Raw genomic sequence first — 21484 nt, 5'->3', positions numbered from 1 at the left:
CTATACACAAAACAACTGGGCTCAACCACTTTCCAGAGAAATGCCTACACTGGACAAAGTCAATTCTAGAGGACAGTATGAGGATGAAATTTTCTCTCACACTTATCCCTCTGCCCACCATGCCCATCCATCAATTTCCCTTCATCCAAGACATCCTTTGCTGCTCTTTCATCCCAAGTATCCTTTCCAGCAGCAACAGATTTTCTCCGCTCTTCCTCTTATAGTCAAAAGTGACCTGATGGGATTCATGGTTAGGTAATAACAGATGCTGCTGCTGCTGCTGCTGCTGCTAAGTCGCTTCAGTCGTGTCCGACTCTGTGCAACCCCATAGCCAGCAGCCCACCAGGCTCCCCCATCCCTGGGATTCTCCAGGCAAGAACACTAGAGTGGGTTGCCATTTCTTTCTCCAATGCATGAAAGTGAAAAGTGAAAAGGAAGTCACTGAGTCGTGACCAACTCTTCATTACGCCATGGACTGTAGCCTACCAGGCTCCTCTGCCCATGGGATTTCCAGGCAAGAGTACTGGAGTGGGTTGCCATTGCCTTCTCTGAATAACGGATGATAGAAGGCCAAGTGTTTGTGGCATAGTTGCTTTTCAATAATTTTTCGGCAAATTATTGCACTACACAAAATAATAAACAATACAAACAGACAGAATTGCAAAACTGTTGCAGGAGGCCCTTTTGGATAGGTGAACATTTTGGATTCCTTAACAGTGAGATGCACATAAAATAAGCCCTGTTTTCACTGTTTGGCTCTAAATCCAATAAACCAAGAAAAATATGCACATAAAAGCAAGGGGAAATTGTAAGATCTCAGAATAAAATAAACAATCTCTAGCACTGCTTACTGGACTTGTAACAGACTTGTCTGTGTTTATGTCTCCAAATTCATCTCTTATCCCTGCTTGTCTCCTTTCTAAGGTGTTGAAATACTTAACTATTATTATGGTTATCAAATCGTCAACGATCTACCAAAGGGTCATGACCTACACTTTAATTCTGCCACATATATCACCCAAACCGCTTATAATAATGTTATGTTCTCTTTTATTTCTGAAGTTAAATATATCTTCTTTAGAAAAACTCTCCCTGAACCTTGAAGTCATTATAGATGCCCCCTTTCTGTTGCTTCCTAAGTATTCTCTATACTTTCTTTATTTAAATACTCATTATATTGACTATAACAGCCACTGGAACTGAATACCATCTTTATGGATATATTTTAATTTAATATTTTAATTGATCATCTGTGGCAGTGACAGCTAGCTCTTTTTCCATACCCATGTTCTCCTCTGACCCAGGATAAAGCAGGTACATGCCCAGCCTCCTGTGCTGTTAGGCGTGATCATGTAACTCAGTCCCAACTACTAGAATATGAAGAGAAGTGATAAGAGGCACTTCCACACTGAATAGTCTCTCTAATCCTTCTATGCAGTAGTCTATTCTATACTCTTCCTAGATTACTGGAAAGAAAATGATCCTATGATAAATTTCAAAGCCAAAAGTTAAAACTGCAAAATCACCAGAAGCTTCAGTTTCTAAACAGTTATCTGAAGCAGACCTCCTCACTTACGGAGAATCACTTTGGACTTTCACCTGAGAAAGAAAGAAATTTCATTTTAAATCCTTGTCTGTTTGTTTGTTTGGGGAGGTCTATCTTTTGATAGTAACAGTTATATCATCCTTTGTTCTGGAGTCTAGCATAATAACTGCAGGAACATTAGAAATCTATAAATATATGTCGAAAAAAACCAAGTGAAAGAATGATGAATATGACCATCTCAAGAAATAAATTCTTTTTTTTCAAACTAATGTTATAAAAATAGCAAACATTTATTTTATATTTACTGTATGCTACTGCTTTTTAAAATTCTTTACATAAATTATCTCACATAAACCTCTTAACAATGTTATGCTGCTAAGTCACATCAGTCGTGTTCGACTCTGTGAGACCCCATAGACGGCAGCCCACCAGGCTCCCTCGTCCCTGGGATTTTCCAGGCAAGCATACTGGAGTGGGTTGCCATTTCCTTCTCCAGTGCATGAAAGTGAAAAGTGAAAGTGAAGTTGCTCAGTCCTGTCCAACTCTTCGCGACCCCATGGACTGCAGCCTACCAGGCTCCTCCGTCCATGGGATTTCCCAGGCAAGAGTACTGGAGTGGGTTGCCATTGCCTTCTCCGAATAATGTTATAGGTAGGTACTAATCTTTTCCCATTGTACAGATTAGTGAATTGAAGTTTAAACCAGCTTATTCAGTCTAATATATCATAGTTATTTGGTAGACAAATCAAGATTCAACCCAAATAAAGTGACTCAAAAGCCTATGTTTTTAACCACACTGAAATAAAATGCCATGCCTAGATGACTTCTATAAGCAATAAAAAATTATTCAACCAATAGCAGAATAAAACATTCACTATTAATAATACCACCGTGACATGATTTCTAGGAAAGAGGAAAGAGTTCCTAAAAATTTATGATGACACACAAATCCTTCTTATGTGTCTTTTAAGATGCCAAGAGATTTAGATGCCACACTGGAAGTCAGCTGGGCTTCCCTGGTAGCTCAGGTGGTAAAAACAAAAACAAAACAAAACAAAAACCCACTTGACAATGTAGGAAACATAACAAATGTGGGTTCAATCCCTGGGTCAGGAAGATCTTGCCTGGACGATTTCATGGACAGAGGAGTCTAGACTAGATTAATTGAGTTACTGCCTGTTTGTATTTCAGTCGTTTTATCAAAAGTCCCAGGTTGGCTTCTAAAAGCAATGCTTTCCAGGGTATGTCAAGTTCTAGTACCCAAGGTATATCAGAGATATTCACTAATATGGCCCAACTTGAGACTCAGCAGTTGTTCAAGTAATAATATACTTCAGGATAGAAGTAAAGCAAATTGTTCCCAAAAAGCACTAGGAATTTATCACTAGATTCATTTAACAAAATCTATATAACTGCTTTATTTTTAAGATAATTATAATAATCACATTTTATCTAAGATTCAGCTTCATCTTCTCTGTTATAATATCTATAAGGCCACAGTCATTTGTCATGATTATTAATGAAAAATAGCCATACAGATATTGTCACAAGCTTAGTTTAAAATATGTTTTAAAACATTTTTCATAGCTAGCCAGAACTCCTAGGGGTACCCAAGGTAGATGAAAGATTTCTTTTTAAATAAATTCTTATGTACAGTATAATTTTAAACTTTTTTCTATGTATAAATAGGACTTTTAAAAGTATTAAACAAATATTGTTAAAATACAGAATTATAAAATGCTTACAACAGTGGACTATGAGTAACAGAAATTATGGATACATTGGTGTATGTTCAAACATTGGCTACATATGTCACTACTCTGTTGGTTTTTTTCAGAAACAACAAAATCAACTTTATTTTTTAAATCTGTTCTAAATAAAATCTGTTTCCATGATAATTGCAAACACTGGAGTTTCTGGAGTGAGTCTGGGCCAAGATGAACTAAAGTTTCATCTTAAAACTATAGGATACTAAAGATTTTAGCTTGATGTATTTTAAATATAAAACACTTACACTTTGAGGTAGAACTCCAGGGGAACCCTGGCTACAGGCTAGAAAGTCTCATTTACAAAAAGGTACTGTCCCCAGAGAAAGGAGAACCTAGACGGGCTTTTGCCTTTTGCTCAAGAAGAAAATACAAGGGTCAGTTTAGAGACTTTCCAAGTTCCCAGACTTGCCCAGATTGTGCAATATTTAGGAAGCAAGGTGCAACCTGAATAAGAACACGGTACATCAATGTTAAGTGATTAAGTCTATAATGAAATCAGATATACTAGGTTCTAGTAGACATGAAAATTGACTATACAGATGGAAGAAAAATTTAACTGAGAAAGGTATATTCATTAACATAGGTTTTCAACATATTAGGTGTTATGGATTGAGTTGTGCCCGCCCCTCCACCTGCCACCATTTACATTTAAGTCTTAATCCTCCATGTGGCTAGGACTTTATGTAAATTATGGAGGGGGCCACAATTCAATCCATAACACCGAATATGTTGAAAACCTATGAATATACTGTCACAATTGTAATTCTATTTACATGTTTCCCCCAACAGATGTGTAGTTTTTAATAAGAAGGATAATGATGGAGCTTGACTCTCTTTATTGACTTGAGAAACTCAGAGAAAGTTTCACTAAAATAATCCAAAAGTGATTGTTTCCCCAAAACTTGTCTCATTTTTCAAAACAAGGGGAGCAGGAAAGCATAGTAAGATAGATGGCTGTTATTGCAATTAGTGTGGCCTGATGGACCTGGCATTAGATTTCAAGAAGAGTCTGACACTTTCTCCTCTCCAGACCCTTCTTTTTAAAAGATAAAATATTAATATTTAGAATGGCAAAGAAGAATTATTGCCATAAATGTAATGTATGCAAGGTTAAACAAAATAAACGAAACCTAACCCTAATGAAAGCATTGGGGGAAAATGTATCCGATTTTGTTCACTTCATCCTATCTGTGTTACGTTGACGGAGATGGGTGTCTCATTTTTAATTACTGTTTTGTTCTATCCTTTGTATCTGAAATACCTTTAATTTATTTAATATCCATTGTTTAGAGCTCTACCATTTCCCAAGTTTCTGTTAGTTATTAGTATTTATGTGTATAAGGAGTGTTTAGTATATTTTATTTGCAGTAAACTGATCTCCAAAGATTTCTTTTTGAAAACTCTTCCCTCTCCTCAATTTTTACATTCCTTGCTGTTTTACTAAATATTGAGTGTTCTTTGATAATCCTGGTGCTCATGTGTTTTGGGGACAAAAGTGAAATGAATCTGTCATTACACCAGAAAGTTTGTTTTAGACTCACAGAACAAATGTGCCTTAATAAATTTTTTTTTCACTTAGATTTCAAACAGTAATAGTTTTGTCATTTTAATATACATCATTGGAGATCTGCTTATTTGTAAATAGCCTATTGCTCATTTGGAAAAATAAACCAGTGGACAATAAAAAAATAATAATAAAATAAACTGAGAGGCTTTTTCTAGGATAGGAGGGACACATACTTCAAGGATTTTAGTACTTTCATTTTAGAAATACTATTAAGAAAGAGGAAAACCAATTCAGATTAAGTTTATTGAAATTTTTCAGCTGGTTAGGAATGCTCAGAAGAGTAAATTTTTTCATTTCATTAGTGATGTTTCCTCCAGTATTATTGAAATAGCCCTCAGCAAAAAAAAAATACAAAGGCCAAGGGCATTCTTAGGCTTGGAGGTGCCCATATTGAAAATAGTCCTTCTCACTGAAAACAAATCTAAAGAAAAGCTGAGGCTTTGTGAGCAGGCAAAAGTCTAAGTTGAAGGAACATTGGATCAGGAGCAGGGAAATTTGATTTTCAGTTTGTTATTTGCTACTCACCAATAATATCTCTTGGCTGATACATACACTCTCTCTCTCTCTGTCTCACACACACATATACACACACACAAACACACATGCATCCTTTATCTATAAAGTGAGGAGTTTTATGACATTTTTTCCCTGTTTTAACATTTTCCCAAGGTTTTCAATTGCTACTTATTGAATTTTTTTAGAGTTTCTCTATGATATGTCAGTAAGGATTTTTAAAATGTGATTTAAACCTCATTGTTTGAAAAAGAGGTTATGATTTTGATATATGAAGCTGAGGATAGTCCATGGTACAGCACCTGGTCCTGGCCCAACCCTGCTTGGCTATAGATATCATTTATTGACTCACCAACTCATCCAAAAATGTGCCTTGCACTTACAATGTGTCAGGCAGGCATCTATTTCTGATTTAAAATTTTCACTTTAAAGTAAGGAATTAATCCATTCATGGACAAATACACAGTCCTTTCAAATTACAAACTGTCCTCTGACATAGACATTGCTGTTTTCATCTGATTCTGTGTGTACATGTCTAAACATCAGTGCAAAATATTAAAATTTCAAAGTACAATGTCAAAATTCCTGGTGCTTACATGAAAGATTGTCCGAAAATGAATAATTCAAAGTTATTCATCCCAAATTATCATACTTTATTAACAGCAAATCTTTAACAAATAATAATTAGGAAGAAAAATATGAAAACTTTTTATGGAGGAATAATGGTAACCTATGTTTCATTTGTATAGCATTTTCTTATCAATAAAACTCTATTTTGTTAGTTTCACATATTATGTCTACAAATACTAGTAACATACTAATAGCAAAATACTCCTCATCTTAGAAATACTATGAATTAAATTAATTTTCACTTTGAGGCAATTTCATTTGAATTGATCAGAAGTTTTTGCATTTCTTATTTAAATTTCCAACTTTTTATCAAAATAACTACATTGCACAGAATACTGTGACTCTGTCGATCTTCTGAGAAACCCCACAGAGGACAATAACCAAGGCAATTTGATAATATCCTCTTTGAACAGTTTACGGGGTTCATGTACATATCCTCTGACATCTGCAAATTCTCAAACTTTAGAAACATTGAGCTCAATCTTGACCTATTGTAGCCAATCTTCATTACTAGAAGGTATGTTGAACTCACCCAAGAGTCAGAACGATTGTTTAGTCTGCTTCCAGTTCTCCAGTCCCTTGGCTCCTAAAACCTCCGTTTGCTCCCCTAATGCTTTGTTTAGATTCTAGATGAGACCTAATTAATTATTTAATTTGTACTCATTCTGGTTAACGACCCAGCCCATCCAAAATACTCCAGAACAAAAGTCCATAGGATAAAATATTGAATGTTACTCATCCTTCTCCTGTATTCAACATGGTCCTCCATATCAAAGTTTCCATAATGAATGCCCCATGTTCTACTTTTTTTCACATTAACCTGAGTTTGGTAAAAATAATTTTATGTTCAAGATAATACCTTACTGTATTACATAGTATAAAAAAAGGTTCAATGAGAAAAGAACGCTAGCATATAAGATAACAAACAAAAGACTCCTTTGCCTCTGATCTCTATATGATGGTGCTTATCTCAGCCACAGTTTCTTCACTTGTAATAATAACTCCCACATTCCCCACTGTTTGGCCATTATGAAAGGAATGTCATTGCTGTTGTTCAGTTGCTCAGTCATGTCCAACTCTTTGTGACCCAATGGACTGCAGCATGCCAGACTTCCCTGTCCTTATGGAAATGCCTTATAGCAGTCATGACATAAATACGGGATATTCTTATTAATTTATTTATGAGATCTTTGAATGAGAGCATATGAACTTGGACTTAACTAGAGGCAAACATGGCACTGCTGTCTAACTCTGGATAATATGCTTTATACCTAAGCATTGATTTCTTCATACACGAGGCTAATCCTACCTCGCAGGATTATTTTAAGCATTTCATAACATATATATACTGATTCTTAGTCAAATGCTTGGCCTTGGTAAAGGTATGCTAAAAAAAGAAAATTTCAAAAAATGAGTGGAGAATGTAATTTCACTGCTACTTTTATGTATTAATAATTCAGTTAGACTAATGAGAAGTTTGTTAAATTATATCTGAGGAATTTAAAATACTAAAACAGAGCCTTGATCCAACTTCCTAATTAAGTTCTCAAATTTTAATACAAGGAAAATAGCTCCAAGAATATACCGTTAGGGATGTTTATGTAAACTACTCTAAAACATTTTTTTCTCTTACTTATGTATTTTATAGATGTAGATGAAGGAAAAACACAGAGGGAATGCCTCCATTCCCATCTTCTTTTATCAATTGATAAGCAAAGATCACAACTAAGAAAGCTTGTTGTAGCTACAGGGAAGGATGGAGAATTTTTCGTCTCTAATTGCAACCCAGAGATCTGTGGCTGAGGAAATGAGAAGTAAACAAGCAACTAAAAGACCACTAAGAAACCACAAAGAAACACAGAAACTATTCCTGGGGGATTATATTGTGTATGCTGGTTGGATTTAGCACTACATCCATATTTTATATGAGTTAAAGCAGAGAGAAGCCCCCAGAGAACAGATACTGACAGTGTCTCATAAATTAAAGTTGCACTTACAGTTTTCCTTCAAATCTTTCAACTTGCTTCTGAGAAAAGGAAAGGTGCTTTGGCTACAACAGATACATCTTCTAACAGAGGTCCATTAATATTTTCATACGATAACCCCCATGTTCCCTACTGGTTCGCTATGATGAAATCAGTAACAAGTATGGAAACCCCCTATAACTGTCATGATATCAATATGAAATATTCTTTTTATTTTTTTGAGTACCTCTCCAAGATATTCTTATTAATTTATTTATGAGATCTCTGAAACTCAGATATTTTGGTCCAGCTTAGTTAGAGTCAAAATTAATATTCAACAAGTATAATTTGCCTCTGGGCCTTGATTAGCAAGTTTATCCTCCTGAACCAAAGTAAAGCATGAGTAGAAGTGTGAAAGCTGCCAGTGAACTGAAGGAGACCAGGGAGATGGAGATGACATCGGTCTCCAACAGTTTCTAGCAAATCTCACCACTTCTTAGGCTACTAAGCACTACAGTGCTTTTTATTTTCTCCTACTTACCAAGGGCTTGGTTTCATCTTCGTCTTTGAAGTAATAGAGCTGATCACCCTTGAGCACAAACCAACGGGTATGCCAGGTCTTGACAAAGCCTCCTTGCTTCCTCAGCCACCCACACTTCACAGCATTGTTCCTCCCTGGGCCTTGCGGGGAGTTCTCCATGGAGTCATTGGTCTCCTCCATTATGAAGCTGGTGGACTTTCCTATGTAGCAAACAAAAAACAACAAAAATAAGGTGCTCTGATATAGCCAACCCGCTCTTAAATTACCTGTCCCTTAAAAAAAAAAAAAAAAAAGCTGGAGGAGTAGTGAAAAATATATATCAACTCACATTCCAAATTTCTAGAAGCAAACCACAAATGTGACAACAATATTCCTGGAGGAAACTTGGACAGAGTTCCTCGTGTCTTTCCTAAATGAGCTAGTCAACTATGTGATAATATCTCTTTTTTCCGTAGAATTAAAGAATAGGAAAGTTCTAGATGTGATGTGTTAAGAAGTTGGAGGAGGCAGCTATGCTCACCACTACACCACGGTCACAAGAGGCAATATTTGAAGACAAACTAAAAACCACCTAAAAAAAAAAAAAAGCCAGGACTCTCGTGATAATGGGCCTCCATGTCTGGTGTGCACTGATTGGAGCCTGCTAGTGCAAGCCTGTGAGTATTTGAGCAAACTTAGTCTGACACATGTTAAAGTTTAGAGGCACTATTTTAAAAACCTCAATAGAAGGCATTTGTTTTACATATGTGAGAATTTCTCAAGCTGTCTCTGCCTCCCTCTCCCAGAGCATCCCCTTGAGAGTTTCTTTGGCTGGTCAAGAATTAGTACAGCTGAAAAAGTTGAGGAAAAATGCAAACAAATGAAAAATAGCCCGGCTTGGCCAATGAGTCTCCTTCAGACTTCTGGAGTGGCGGTATGTTCCAGTCAACTGCATGATGAAGAAAATTTCAAGGTTATGCGGGAAGGAACACAAGGCCACACACACTGTACATGTCAAGCATATGAGTTTATCTTAGAGCCAATATTAATCTACAGGTGAGATGAGATGCTAAGCTGCCACAGTAAGAAGTTGGTTTTCTGGAAGAGCCAGGGAAAAGTAGTTAAGAACAAGACATTTTCTTATCCCAAAGGCTTCCTGCAGGCTTTTGCTAATGTTTATTCCTAAGCATTTTTCATGAAGTGAAAACTGCACTCTGACTCTTGTGTCTTTCTTGAGGATATAAGGATACAGATTAATTATTAAAACATAGAATAATTCTGTGCTGGCATATGCATGCCAAAGCTTCTACTTTTTCAGCTTGATTCCAGAAAACAAGTTGTCTTTCTGCCTAGTCTTTATTTTCACCATGAATTTTTCAATTAATTTGTATATATACAAGTCTAGTATACTCCACGAAGTTTCAATTGTCAGCCTTCAACCATCTACATTTTTTCCTTGAAGGTACAAGGATCAACCCTTCCATCACTGGACCTCTATAACTGAAGCACTATGAGAAACACTTTAGCTTCTATGCTAAGACACGCATGGAGGAGAAGGCTATGGACATGGTGGGGGAAATGCCCGGACAAATATTTCCAGCATCTCTGTGATGACCTGGAGGTATATGCTGCTCATGCTGGCCCCAGGAGGAGGACCTGAAACTGCTGATGCCAAGGCAGGATCTAGTCACTGACCAAGTCTCCCCGCATGTGCTCATGGAACAGCACCTGCCCCTGGGGTGCCGGCTGCTACTCATCTCTTGTACATTCTGTCTTCCCTGCCCAGTAGTGGCCAGGCCTCAACACCTGCCCTGTCCTGGTTTCTTTCCTTTTTCTTCCCATTTTATTTGTTTCTTTTTAGTTGGAGTACAATTGGTTTGCAATGTTGTGTTAGTTTCTTCCGTACAACAACATGAATCAGCTTTGTGCATGCTTCCCTGGCGGGCTCAGACAATAGAGAATCCACCTGCAATGCAGGAGACCTGGATTCAATCCCTGGGTAGGGAGGATCCCCGGGAGAAGGGAATGGCAATCCACTTCAGGATTCTTGCCTGGAGAATCCCATGGACAGAGGAGCCTGGTGCAGTTTATAGTCCATGGGGTCACAAAGAGTCAGACACAACTGAATAACTAACACTCAACATGCATATATCCCCTCCCTCTTGAGCCTCTCTCTTACCCCCTGCCTTCATCCAACCCCTCTAAGTCATCACAGAGCGAAGTTCCTTGTGCTATACAGCAGCTTCCCAACAGCTATCTGTTTTAAACATAGTAGCGTATGTATGTCAATGCTATTCTCCCAGTTTGGCCCACCCTCCCCTTCCCCGCTCCCTGTGTCTTTGTTCAATTTCTACATGTGCATCTCTATTTTTGCCTTGCAAATAGGTTCATCAGTACCATTTATCTAGACTCCATATATATATTATATTATATAAAATATGTGTAATACATAACATCATACTAATGTTTATTAATTATAATTACAATGATCAATCATATACATAATATACATATATTAATATATAATTATATCTGTGAATTCAGTCCTGCCATTCCAGTTACAGGGGCTGAAGAAGAGCTCTCATTCTAAATACTTCTTATTTTGATCATTTCCACCATCCTCTAAGGAGTTCTGCCTCTTCCATATGTATTCCAATCTAGTTCCAGCCTTGCTTTCTATCTTCATCTCCTCAAACTACTTTTAAGCCTCATATAGGTCATTGACTGCCATCTGTTTCATTTAGTACCCACTTTTCCCTTTCGTATCCTGAAACACCTTCTGGATGAACAGGCTCTCATCTCTACAAAACATCTTGAAACTTCCTTTGCTCCATAGGGCTTTCCCTTGGCAATCACCACTCCCAGCAAGAAACAGTCTCCCATCATGTGTGTGCATGTTGTGTGAGCAGCCTGGATCATGCCTGATACTTCCAGTTCGTTCTGCCCTTAGGGCAGGATCTTTCACCCCTTTTCTTTCATAGTATTTGACTTAGTGTAAATAGCCAAGTAAACCTCACTCTAAATGAACAATGAATGTTGTAACTTAATATAGATAATAAGTAAGCTCCTTGGAAGGAAAGCTACGACAGACATATGCAGCATGTTAAAAAGCAGAAATATCACTTTGCCAGCAAAGGTTTGTATAGTCAAAGCTCTGGTTTTTCCAGTAGTCATGTACTAATGTCAGAGTTGAACCATAAAGAAGGCTGAGTGCCTAAGAATGGATGTTTTCAAATTGTGGTGCTGAAGAAGACTCTTGAGGGTTCCTTGGACTGCAAGGAGACCAAGCCAACCAATCCTAAATGAAATCAACCCTGAGTATTCATTGGAAGGACTGATGCTGAAGCTCCAATACTTAAGCCACCTGATCTGAAGAGCTGACTCACTGGAAAAGACTCTGATGCTGGAAAAGACTGAAGGCAAAAAGAGAAGAGGGTGGCAGAGGATGAGATGATTAGATAGCATCACTGACTCAATGCACATGAATCTGAGCCAACTTCAGGAGATAGTGAAAGGCAGGGGAAGCCTGGCATGCTGCAGTCCACAGGGTCACAAAGAGTTGAACACGACTTAGTTACTGAACAATGGCAATGCATATTTAGACCACCCTAAATAATCTTTTTTCATTTCCTGGCATTTAAACTGTTCACATCTACACAGCTTGCTATTTCATCATCACCTATTAATTCTTTAACCAAATATCATAACGTACAAATTGAATAAGTCCTTAAAACAAATATTTCAACACACACACCCACATGCACACATAAAAATCTAGAATTCATTGCACAACAAGTTTTTTTTTTCTTTCCAGCCCTTTATTTCTTTTTCATGTTAATACTTTCTGTTTAATTTGAAAAATCTCCTCTGAAATGCTTCAAGATAATTAGCAACCTACCATCAATAATATAAAAAATAGAAGTGCCCAATTCCACATTTGTCTCCTATTAATCCTTAGTAAAAAATGTGTGCACATTTGAATGTGGTTTATTCTTCTTCTTGCATATGTTGTTTATAAGCCTAGTCAAACCAATGATAGCATCTCTCACTGAACCCCTGGCTACAGTGCCCAAATTTTCATGACTTCAGATTGCATCAGAAAGTATTTCAATGGTACTAATTGTAACAACCATTAAACAGAAATGAAAACAGACTGTATCATATCCCTAAGGGAAAATAATACCACAGTTATTCTGATTGAATGAAGTTAAGTTTTACTAAGATAACCGTCATTTTTATAGAGGAGTCTTGATATTTCTGCAAAAATCAAAAGCTTCAAATTCTACCCTTCATCTTTAAAATAAGGATGTTGAACTGGATGATTTCCAGCTATGGCCCCTCCTTGCACTCTGAAATCTACCATCTCTGTAATTCCATAAGCATAAGGACACCAGATATCCTCAATACTTAGTATAACATCTGACATATGGTGAAGCTTAATCAATGTTTGATGAATTAATAAATTTTGCAATAGGCTTGGTGCTAGATATCTAAGAGTGAATATGATCTCCTTCTGAAACCTGATCTTGCTCAAAACCTGATCTTAGTAAAGGCTACCATGATATGCCCAGATAGGAAAAAAAAAAAAAAAGTGATCATTTTAGATTCCTGATTCCTCTTCACCCTGAACATCAAATGTATCTGTAAATTCAGAAAGTTATACATCCAAAAGATATTTCAAATCTATCCAGTTAATTCCATCTCCATCTCCATTCTATAACCCAAGCCACCACTGTCTTTGATTAGATGATTCTAATAGCCCAGCAACCAGGCTCATTGCTCCCATTTTTAACCACAAACATGAGCACATAGGCACATGCTCACACATTTCCTTCCCCACAAAATAGCCAAAGTGAGCTCTGAAAAATTAAATCAGACAATGATTCTCTACATGGAAAATTTTGATTTGTTCCTACTGTACTTATTTTAAAATCTGGAGTCTTAAACATGGTATAGAAGGTTCTGAATCATCTGGCACGTGTTTACCAACGTAATCTAATCTCATTCTACCTCCTTCACACTTCCCCCCATAACATACACATTTTAAAGCTCTGAACAGTATAGTAACACCAGCTTACTTTCAGTTCTGAAAACACAGAAGCTCCTTTAATGCCTTGAGTTTTAATGATTGCTGATCTCCACCTAGGCTGCTCTGCCTCATTCTCTTAACTTTACATGGTCCATCTCTTCTCATCCTTTAAGTCTCAGCCTGAAACCTACTTCCTCCAACTGTCACTACTAATCACCTAGCGAATCATCTTCCTTCTTGTTATTCTCTGCTTCTCAGGTGGCTCAGAGGATAAGGAATCTGCCTGCAATGCAAGAGGCCTGGATCTGATCCCTGGGTTGGGAAGAGCCCCTGGAAAAGGGAATGGCTCCCCACTCCAGTGTTCTTGCCTGGAGAATCCCATGGACAGAGGAGCCTGGTGGGATAGAGTCCATGGGGGTTGCAGAGTTGGGCATGACTGGAAGACTAACACTTGCTCTTTGTTATTGTCTCTCCCTGAACTCTGTCTTCTGTCTTCCTGACACTTCTCTAAATTGCTGTTTCTTTAGCTGTTTACTGCTGATCACCCCTTCAGGATCCCATAAACTTCATCAATTCAAGCACTTCCTTCTTCTCACTGCAATATATCCAGTGCTTACTTGCTATTCAGTAAACAACTGTCCAGTCAAGGAGTGAAGCCATGTAACAATCACAATAGAATTCCTACAAAGAGTATTTCAGAAAGTTGTAAATTTGCATTTAATGCCTTAAAGAATATGGTCTACTTTAAGAACTTAATTTCCCCGCCCCCCGCCACCTTGGACACAGGAGACTTCCATTAGTATGAAAATTGTACTTAAACACAATGTCAAAATCATCAAACTGAAGTGAACCTGAAATTGCCCTTACTAAAGAAATTCAAAACTTCCTTTTCCTTGGCAGGAAATACATGTAATCAATTCTGGTTTTGCATGAAGGAACATATGGTTCACTCACTCGGATTCTGAGAGAATGTTTAAATGAATCTGCACTGGGAAAGTATTTTTCTTGTGGTCAGGCTATGGCAGCTGGGTAGTCCATGAGATTTCCGGTAGGACCAATGACCTCAGTGTTTAGCAAAGTAACATAACAATAATATAAATAAATGGTTACCCTAAACTAAAACAAAAAACATAATTAAGTTAACTTGTATCTTTACAACCTTAATGATAGCTACTGTACCATGCTGGGGCTTAAAAAAAATCCCCTCATATGATGGGATCACAGCTTTAAATTATTTTCCAGCAGTGGAAACTGGTTTGTGTATCTACCTGTATGGTTCTTTTTGCAATCAGATGGACTAGGAACACATGAAAATGTTATATGAAGCAATCAGAGATGAATTTCATGCTCTTAACAGAATTTTCTAGATGCCAATAGCCACACACATAGGTATTTATATTTGTAACTTTGTTTCAACAAAGAATATATATATATATATATATATATATGAATGCACACATAAACAAAGATATTTATAAATAGAATGCCATATGATACAGAGTTGCAATGTGTTTGAATTTACCTACAAGACTAGTTCAGGAAACACAAGAGAATAGCAGAAGAGAAGGAAGCTAGAGGAAAAGAGAGAACATGCGCTCCCACGTGTGTGGGACAGACAGGAGGTGCATTTTCACAGCAAGTGTCAGCTCCCTGAGCTCTGGTGGGGAGAGTGTGTCACAGTGCACACGTGCTCCCAGAGCCTCTGCGTACATAAATTTCATACCACATGGCTGCTCAACACAAACTCCCCACTGTTGTTCAAAAAAATAGGGATCTGTTCCATTGCTATGAGAAACAAACAAACAAACAAACAGATATAAAACTGGCAAAGTTGGCCAAGTACTGCAATTTGTGAGTGATTTGTGTGACTTTTGAGAGTTCTTTTGTTCATATCCAATTGTCACCATTTGTGTGACAACCTAACACCTTTGTAAAATGAATGTGATTGCACTCTACATGAAGTATAACTACAGAGGACCAATATTTATCTGAGTTCTAACCTTTCTTATTTAAAAAAAAAAAAGTCTTGTAGCTGTTGCTAACATGCTGGTTTGTCAAGCGGTAGTACATTTTATTGAGCTGTATGCCTAAATGCTGGACTTCCTCGGTGATTCAGTGGTAAAGAACATGCCTGCCAATGCAGGAGATATGGGTTCGATCCCTAGGTTGGGAAGATCCCCTGGAAATGGCAATGCACTCCGGTATTCTTGCCTGGAAAATTCCATGGGCAGAGGAAGCCTGGCAGGCTGAGTCCATGTTATCACAAAGAGTTGGACATGACTTAGGGATTAAACAACAACATGCCTAAATGCTAACATATAACCTTCCTATAGGTAATGGTTCACACAACAAAAACACACAGAATAAACATATGATGTGTATATACTCACATACACGCATATATGCATGTGCTCACACGTGTGCATACACATGTATATACATGTGCATGCCTACAAATACACTCATATGAATACACACATCTACACATGCTATTTACAGTGCATATGTACATTACTTTTGTAGTCCAATCCTCTATGATGAAAAGGACTTCTTTTTTGTGTGTGTATGATGAAAAGGACTTCTTTTTTGTGTGTATGTGCTTAGTTCTAGAAGGTCTAGTGGGTCTTCATAGAACTGTTCAACTGAAGCTTCTTCAGTATTAACAGTTGGGGCATAGACTTGGATTACTGTGATGTTGAATGGTTTGCCTTGGAAACGAACTGAGATCATTACATTTACAAAGAATGTGCAAAAATCAATTTAAAGAATTAAATCTTAGTAGCCTAAGTAACTGCTAACTAAAGAAAACTCATGAATGAAAAACAGTTCACTTTCTGCCCCTCACCCTCTACCACTCCACCAGAAAACTAAATCAAACTGTGATACCTACAAGGCAATCAGCACTCTAAGTCCCATATTACAGTGGATCTAATGGAGATTGTTTTAGATTCGAGATAAATTCCAGGAGGAACAAATCTGCTTTTCAGGAAGTAATTGAATTTTTTCTAAAAATCTCTTGAAAAGACCTTGGGTTTCATACATGGTTGTTTTCACTTAACTTCTCTCCATCCCTCAGCTCCTCTAGAAAGGCTCTCCTAGAGCTACTGCTGTCCCAGTCTGATTTTTCCCTTCCACGAGCTTCCATGTCACTCTGGACTGAGCCTTTATCACATGCGGCCATATGCTTATTACTGTTCAGTCCCCTACAGCATAACTCATGGAAGATATGGGCTCCCTGAAACCTTTCCCCACCACACTCCTCTAAATACTAATTAGAATATGCTAAATACTCAAAGGTTTGTTGAATAAATGTAAGTGAATGAAGAAATAAAGAAATAAATCCATCAGTCAGTTTTTGGGGCCTAACTGAATGGACCTCAGAGCCCTCAAGGTTCCCCAGAGTACAGTGCAAAAATCCTAAACTTTTTGATACTATTATATATGTCAATCAAGGGGCTTCCCTGATGGCTCAGACAGTAAAGGATCTGCCTACAATGTGGAAGACCTGGGTTCAATCCCTGGGTTAGAAGATCCCCTGGAGAAAAGAAGAGCAACCCACTCTAGTATTCTTGCTTGGAGAATCCCATTGACAGACGAGCCTAGAGGGCTGTAGTCCATGGGGTCACAAAGAGTTGGACACAACTGAGCTACTAACACTTCCACACCAATGAAAGGGCTCCAGTCCAAATTCCCTCACCTAAGATTTTAGTGGCTTAAAGCTAAACCAAACTTCAGAAATTGTTGAGCAAAGGGAACTCCCATTTTTTTTTCTCACTGGATATTACCCGTAAGTATAACTCAAGTTAAAAATAAAGAAATATTTCATCTTAAAACTGAAGAGTCTAAGTGTGAAGAAAGCAGAGGAATTGAATAATGTACAACAGTCATGAATATAAAGTTTAAAATGGTCACCAGAAGAGCACACCAGGGGAAAATTTGGCAGTAATAATTTTGTAAATGTGCAGTTATTTTCCCGAAGAAACACTAAATATCCTGCTCCTTGATTCATTTGAAATTAAATTGTCCAAAACAACAGATAACAGACAAAAATAGAAAATTATGTGCCTGTTGGTGTGGATCAGAATGTCAATCTATGTTTTATATTTTAAGCTTCAATGTTTCCATATTCACTTGAAAAAAAAGTTTAAATATTTACTTTGTGTTTATTGTATGTTTAATGGCATACTTTGTAGAGAATCCACTACCTCTTAAGGAGGTTTTCATTCAATTGGGAGAAAAATATTCTAATATATATTTAGATGTGTTCCTACTGACACATCAGTCCCCAAGGAATTAGAAGGGGAAAAAAAAAAAAATAGAGACCCACTGGAATTCCCAAGGCTGAGTAGAAACAAAAATCAAATTAAAACAAATGCTTTACCACTGATAGAACCAAGAGAAAAGGAAGATGATACATGGCAACTATATTGCTACAGCTCATGAAAGACATTATTAATTAGTCACAATTCTCTTCCTGAGGAACCTAGATGCACTTCCAGATGCTTTCTCAATTCAGCACTCTAGACAGTCACAACCAATCAATCACATTAAATGTGGACATGTAAATCCATATATACAATTATATATATATTTATATATATTTATATATAGTATGTGCCATTATATATGCAATAAATGTAATTATACATATGAAACATTTCAAAAAAAAAAAAAAGAAGAGAGAGACTCTTTGTTACTTTGATTCTATAAATAAACCAAGAACTGATAATATCCCTCCAACAGAAAATAGAAACTCAGGTGTCCCCCAAGAGAGAATGTCATTTGAAATGAGAAAAGATAAGAAAATCAACTTACTTTTTCTCTTTTAATTGAGGTCTAATTGATAGAACATATTAGTCTCTGTTGTACAAAATCAATATTTGTAAAGACTGCAAAATGATCACTGTAAGAAACCAAGTTAACATCAACCTTAATATATAGTTACAAATGTATTTTTCTTGTGATAAAGTCAAGTCACTCAGTCATGTCCGACTCTTTGTGACCCCATGGACTGCAGCCCACCAGGGGATTTTCCAGGCAAGAGTACTGGAGTGAGTTGCCATTTCCTTCTCCAAAGGATCTTCCCGACCCAGGGATTGAACCTGGGTCTCCCACATTGTAGGCAGATACTTTTTCAAATATGTAATACAGTATTATCAGCTCTCATCATCATGCTATACATTACATAAAAATACTAAACACCTCACAAATTTGCAGGGGCCATGTAGCATTCCAATTTTAGTAAACATGCTGCAGAAACAAGCAAGGAAGTCAACTTCTTTTAATGGAAAAAACTTAGAGCTCTCTGAGATGAGAGTTCTAATACGGCAAGTAGTATTGCATCATATGGCCACAAAAACAAAGCAATCAGATCTAAGCAGGGAACAGAAAACAGGAGTTGAATGTCCTTTGTTTTACATTAACTAACTCCATCTTTGACAAGACTCTTAAATAAAGGATCAGAAAGCAAATTTTATAAACATCTCAATTTTTAGGACTGTGTGTGTCCTTCCCCGCTCTTACTCCTAGTTTAGTTTTCATCAGTAAAACTTTATTTTGAAAAACAGTCTCAGGGAACAAAGAAAAGAAACTTTCCCTCTAAATCTAAAAAGCAATGGGATTATGAATCTAGAGGATGGGGGAACAATGGCTGCAAGAGAGGTGAGCTTTCATACACAGTGGGCAGAGGGAAGAGAGCAAAGCTGAAGCAAATGGGATGCTGAGAAAGACAGGCTAAGGCCAGGAGAATGCCCCAGCTGCGTCTTCCTCTCACAACAGGGAAATAACCTCTGGGCAGAGTTCCTCCATCTCTGTCTCCTGATGGCCACATTTTTATACTTAGAGAAAAGCCTGTCTAAAAAATACTTCTGATATCAGACTTCTTTAATGAAGTCAACCCGGGAAAATCAGACATGCTGTCGACTGCATTATCATATCAAGGCTCTCTATGAGGGGCCAGCTTTTAATTTAATCACACTTCAAAGAAAATATTATACAAGTAGCCAACTTTGGCTGATATAGTCATTGTCTACAATGAACTCTCAATGTTTTTCCTTCAAATGCAAGCCTTGAGGTGCTTAATGATTTCCAGTAAGAACCATTTCATTTTTTTTTTTTTTTGGTCAAGTAACGTTGAAGGTCAGGAAGGGTGGCAGTAAGGAGATACCCCTCATCCAAGGTAAGGAGTAGCGGCTGTGCTTTGCTGGAGCAGCCCTGAAGAGATAACCCATGCCCAAGGTAAGAGAAACCCAAGTAAGATGGCAGGTGTCGTAAGAGGGCATCAGAGGGCAGACACACTGAAACCATTCTCACAGAAAACTAGTCAATCTAATCACACTAGGACCACAGCCTTGTCTAACTCAATGAAACCAAGCCATGCCCACAGGGCAACCCAAGACAGGAGGGTCATGGTGGAGAGATCTGACAGAATGTGGTCCACTGGAGAAGGGAATGGCAAACCACTTCAGTATTCTTGCCTTGAGAACTCCATGAACAGTATGAAAAGGCAAAATGATAGGATACTGAAAGAGGAACTCCCCAGGTCAGTAGGTGCCCAATATGCTACTGGAGATCAGTGGAGAAATAACTCTAGAAAGAATGAAGGGATGGAGCCAAAGCAAAAACAATACCCAGCTGTGGATGTGACTGGTGATAGAAGCAAGGTCTGATGCTGTAAAGAGCAATATTGCAAAGGAACCTGGAATGTCAGGTCCATGAATCAAGGCAAATTGGAAGTGGTCAAACAAGAGATGGCAAGAGTGAATGTCGACATACTAGGAATCAGCGAACTAAAATGGACTGGAATGGGTGAATTTAACTCAGATGACCATTATATCTACTACTGCGGCCAGGAATCCCTCAGAAGAAATGGAGTAGCCATCATGGTCAACAAAAGAGTCCGAAATGCAGTACTTGGATGCAATCTCAAAAAAGACAGAAGGATCTCTGTTCGCCTCCGAGGCAAACCATTCAATATCACAGTTATCCAAGTCTATACCCCAACCAGTAATGCTGGAGAAACTGAAGTTGAACGGTTCTATGAAGACCTACAAGACCTTTTAGAACTAACACCCAAAAAAGATGTCCTTTTCATTATAGGGGACTGGAATGCAAAGGTAGGAAGTCAAGAAACACCTGGAGTAACAGGCAAATTTGGCCTTGGAATGCAGAATGAAGCAGGGCAAAGACTAATAGTTTTGCCAAGAAAATGCAATGGTCACAGCAAACACCCTCTTCCAACAACATAAGATTAGACTCTACACATGGACATCACCAGATGGTCGACACCGATATCAGATTGACTATATTCTTTGCAGCCAAAGATGGAGAAGCTCTATACAGCCAACAAAAACAAGACCAGGAGCTGACTATGGCTAAGATCATGAACTCCTTATTACCAAATTCAGACTCAAATTGAAGAAAGTAGGGAAAACCGCTAGACCATTCAGGTATGACCTAAATCAAATCCCTTATGATTATACAGTGGAAGTGAGAAATAGATTTAAGGGCCTAGATCTGATAGAGTGCCTGATGAACTATGGACTGAGGTTCGTGATACTGTACAGGAGACAGGGATCAAGACCATCACCATGGAAAAGAAATGCAAAAAGTAAAATGGCTGTCTGGGGAAGCCTTACAAATAGCTGAAAAGAAGAGAAGCAAAAAACAAGGGAGAAAAGGAAAGATATTAGCATCTGAATGCAGAGTTCCAAAGAATAGTAAGAAGAGATAAGAAAGCCTTCTTCAGTGATCATTGCAAAGAAATAGAGGGAAAGAACAGAATGGGAAAGACTGGAGAGCTCTTTAAGAAAATTAGAGATATCAAGGGAACATTTCATGCAAAGATGGGCTTGATAAAGGACAGAAATTGTATGGACCTAACAGAAGCAGAAGATATTAAGAAGAGGCGGCAAGAATACACAGAAGAACTGTACAGAAAAGATGTT

General features: G+C 37.7%; 1 protein-coding gene across 2 annotated transcripts in view; it reads right to left on the bottom strand.

Moving 5' to 3' along the window:
• ARHGAP24 (Rho GTPase activating protein 24) overlaps positions 1–21484 on the bottom strand; it is an 887096-nt gene that overhangs the window by 465619 nt on the left and 399993 nt on the right. For both annotated transcript variants that reach the window (XM_060417388.1, XM_004009967.6), the window contains exon 2: positions 8531–8730. In XM_060417388.1, the coding sequence (XP_060273371.1) occupies positions 8531–8710 (180 nt within the window). In that variant the 5' untranslated portion in view covers positions 8711–8730. The remainder of the gene's footprint in view (positions 1–8530; positions 8731–21484) is intronic.

The sequence above is a fragment of the Ovis aries genome, chromosome 6 (assembly GCF_016772045.2).
Source record: "Ovis aries strain OAR_USU_Benz2616 breed Rambouillet chromosome 6, ARS-UI_Ramb_v3.0, whole genome shotgun sequence".
Taxonomy (NCBI): Eukaryota; Metazoa; Chordata; class Mammalia; order Artiodactyla; family Bovidae; genus Ovis; species Ovis aries.
Note: the sequence above shows the minus strand (reverse complement) of the source record. Positions and strands in the feature narration are given on the sequence as shown.